The sequence below is a fragment of the Contarinia nasturtii genome, unplaced genomic scaffold (assembly GCF_009176525.2).
Source record: "Contarinia nasturtii isolate CC-2019 unplaced genomic scaffold, AAFC_CNas_1.1 Cnas_scaffold_414, whole genome shotgun sequence".
In the NCBI taxonomy this organism is placed as follows: Eukaryota; Metazoa; Arthropoda; class Insecta; order Diptera; family Cecidomyiidae; genus Contarinia; species Contarinia nasturtii.
Window position 1 is genome coordinate 2,499,625 of NW_022197768.1, and position 2,706 is coordinate 2,502,330.

General features: G+C 35.1%; 1 protein-coding gene across 1 annotated transcript; it reads left to right on the forward strand.

Moving 5' to 3' along the window:
* Window positions 1-235: 235 nt before the first annotated feature.
* On the forward strand, window positions 236-2,389 carry LOC116338739. The gene is made up of 2 exons (XM_031764180.1): window positions 236-335; window positions 419-2,389. Exons 1-2 carry the CDS (start codon window positions 298-300, stop codon window positions 2,283-2,285), a joined length of 1,905 nt encoding a protein of 634 aa, XP_031620040.1. The 5' UTR covers window positions 236-297; the 3' UTR covers window positions 2,286-2,389.
* The last annotated feature ends 317 nt before the right edge of the window (window positions 2,390-2,706 follow it).

The window sequence follows — 2,706 nt, forward strand, 5'->3', positions numbered from 1 at the left end:
AACATCGTTCGATCAATGAACAAGTGACGAATTATGTTATTCATCACTATTGTGACGTATGTCAAATCGTATGCCAAACGTATGTGAATTCTTTGCATTGCAATCATATTTCAGAGAAGATTCTTAGTCAAGCGTCCAGGTCAACCATTCACTTAACCCCGTTCATTGAGGTAGCCACTGCATCTATCTCTATATAAGTAATTGACTCTAACTTAATCAAAATTATTCGACAAAACACTCGACAAGCGAACACATTACTGCACATAATATGTGAACGTTTTCCAATTTTATCAACGAATGGCATCTTCAATTGTCACAGTTTTTCTCATTTTTCGGTAAGTATCGAATTTTTAAAGGAATTTTTTTGTATTCTCTGAAATTTTTCGAAAATTAATCAATTTTTCTCATTCCATTTCAGACTTACTATTCTTGTCACTGTTCGTGCTGAGATTCATGCATCGGACTTTGAGCAATATGAAATCGATCCAAGTAGTGGTATTTTTTTCGAGGAATTGGGCAGCCTACAACTTTACTCCACCGAATGGACGTTCGTGACATATGTAAATCTCTCCCACTTTGCTGCGGAAACTGAATATTTGGATCATATGGTGTTGAAAATTCAAAATTTCTGTGAAAAAATCCATGCAGAATTTGCGTTAGCAATTCCAAATTCGTATTGTGATCATACGATGCCGCAGTTGTTGAATTTATTAGACGACGTTCGTGAATATAGTGCAAAATGGTTTTTGAATCACGAACTGCCATCGGAACTACGTTTCAAGAATGACTTTCGTGGTTTGCGCCGAAAGAAGCGTGGTCTCTTAGGTGGAATAACAAAACAATTGTTCGGAACATTAAGCGAAGATGAAGGTGTATTTTACATGGAGCAAATAAATGCGTTAAAATCCGAGAATTTTCAGCATCTCCTAATGGCGGAGAAGCAAACGACGTTATTTCAAGAATCCTTAAAAGTGTTAAATAATACGATGCAATCGCAGCACATTCAAAATGTGGCCCTTCAGAAGCAATTCGATGATCTCAGTTATGTATTAAAAAATGCAACGATTGAATCAACATTGGCCCAAGTGTCCGGTGTTTTAGTTGGTAAATTAAGTGAATTAATGCAATATGCATCGTATCTAATTATCGGTTTTCGGGAAAAACAGCGATATTTCTTCGAAGCAATAACGACAAAATCGAAAAGTTTTCAATTAATACCCCCGCGAAAGTTTATGAATGAGTTGGAGCGTGTTAGTTTATTGGTGGCACGACAAGGATTACTATTGCCAATGGTGATAAAAGGCGAAAATTTGGCGAAATTCTATCAAATCACAAGTACCGAGGGACGAATCGTTGACAATAATTTAGTGGTGCGGTTTTCAATTCCATTGGTTGACAGTAAAAAATTTACACTTTATAAAGCGACTAGTGCACCGCATCGAAACGATACCAGCAAACAATTCGATTACATTGTGCCACGGAATGAATACATCGGTGTTGATAGTTTTAAAGAGAAATTTGTGACGATGACATTGGATGAATTGAAGAATTGTCATCGCACCATGCGTCATCACCTAGTGTGCAAACAAACATTTCCACTTTTAACGGCCAACAACCATTTGGGATGTGAAATCAATTTGTTACGCAATACAAATGTGAATTCAAGTTGTGATTTCCGCACGACAAACTTAACCGACGAGTTATGGGTGCAGCTACAACAACCGAACACCTATTTGTACACATTGCCAAAGGAGTTAACGGTGACTGTTATTTGTCCAACATCGCGAAATTCGATTTTTCTTGAAGGAACTGGTGTCATTTCCGTTGAAAATCGTTGCCGTATCAAAACCGACCGCGTTGAAATCGTCGCTTTTCAAAGCATCGAATCGAACATTTTTCGAAATTTTACAATCATCAACAAATTCGACGTGAATATTACGTCGAAAATTGAAAAAGCGAAACAAATCAAAAGCCCGCGCATTCCGATTTTGAGATTACTGAGATTAAGCACCGACGATACCGCAAAAATATCAGATATTAACGACGAATTAAACGGCTTACAAATGCAAAATGCAATCGACAAAGCATCAGCGATGAGCGTACTGAATTCGGTTATTAATAACGGCGGCAGCATTGGCCAAATTGTATTGGCCCTTGCTATTATTGCCATTGCAATTGTAGTGGTCTTTACATTCATCAAGTATAGCCTCATCAAAAGTGGAAACATTTTCATTTTCATTCTTCTAGTCACCATTGCCACCGCAACCGTTTTATACTTCATTTGAAACATTTTTTGCGTTAAATAATCGTTCAATTTAAACGCTTTCGGAACTGAACATTCAAACCAATGACACCGCCCAAATCGACACCAAAGATACGAACCAAAATCGAGACATTTAGTTATTTATTTTGACATTTTATTTATTTTGTTCGATATTTTTAGAAAGATATTATTGTTAGACTTTGAATTCATACACAAATATTTTGTGAAAAGAAACTGATTTTTTAATTGTTTATTTTTTTTTTGTTTTCTCAAGAATTTTTTTTATGTAGATTTTAAGTCTTTTTATAAATTTTGTTTTCATAGAGAGTTTGACTGTAAATATTTGGATTTAGTTTTTACATATATCGATTAAATTAATTAAAAATAAACTCGAATATATATTTTTAAATTTAGTGGTGTTTTATTCTACTTATTTTATATCC

Bases quoted from the DNA above. Each gene is read 5' to 3' on its own strand.
- LOC116338739 (XM_031764180.1), top strand. From the start codon at position 298: ATGGCATCTTCAATTGTCACAGTTTTTCTCATTTTTCG. The intron at 336-418 runs GTAAGTATCGAA...ATTCCATTTCAG, and splicing joins ACAGTTTTTCTCATTTTTCG to ACTTACTATTCTTGTCACTG.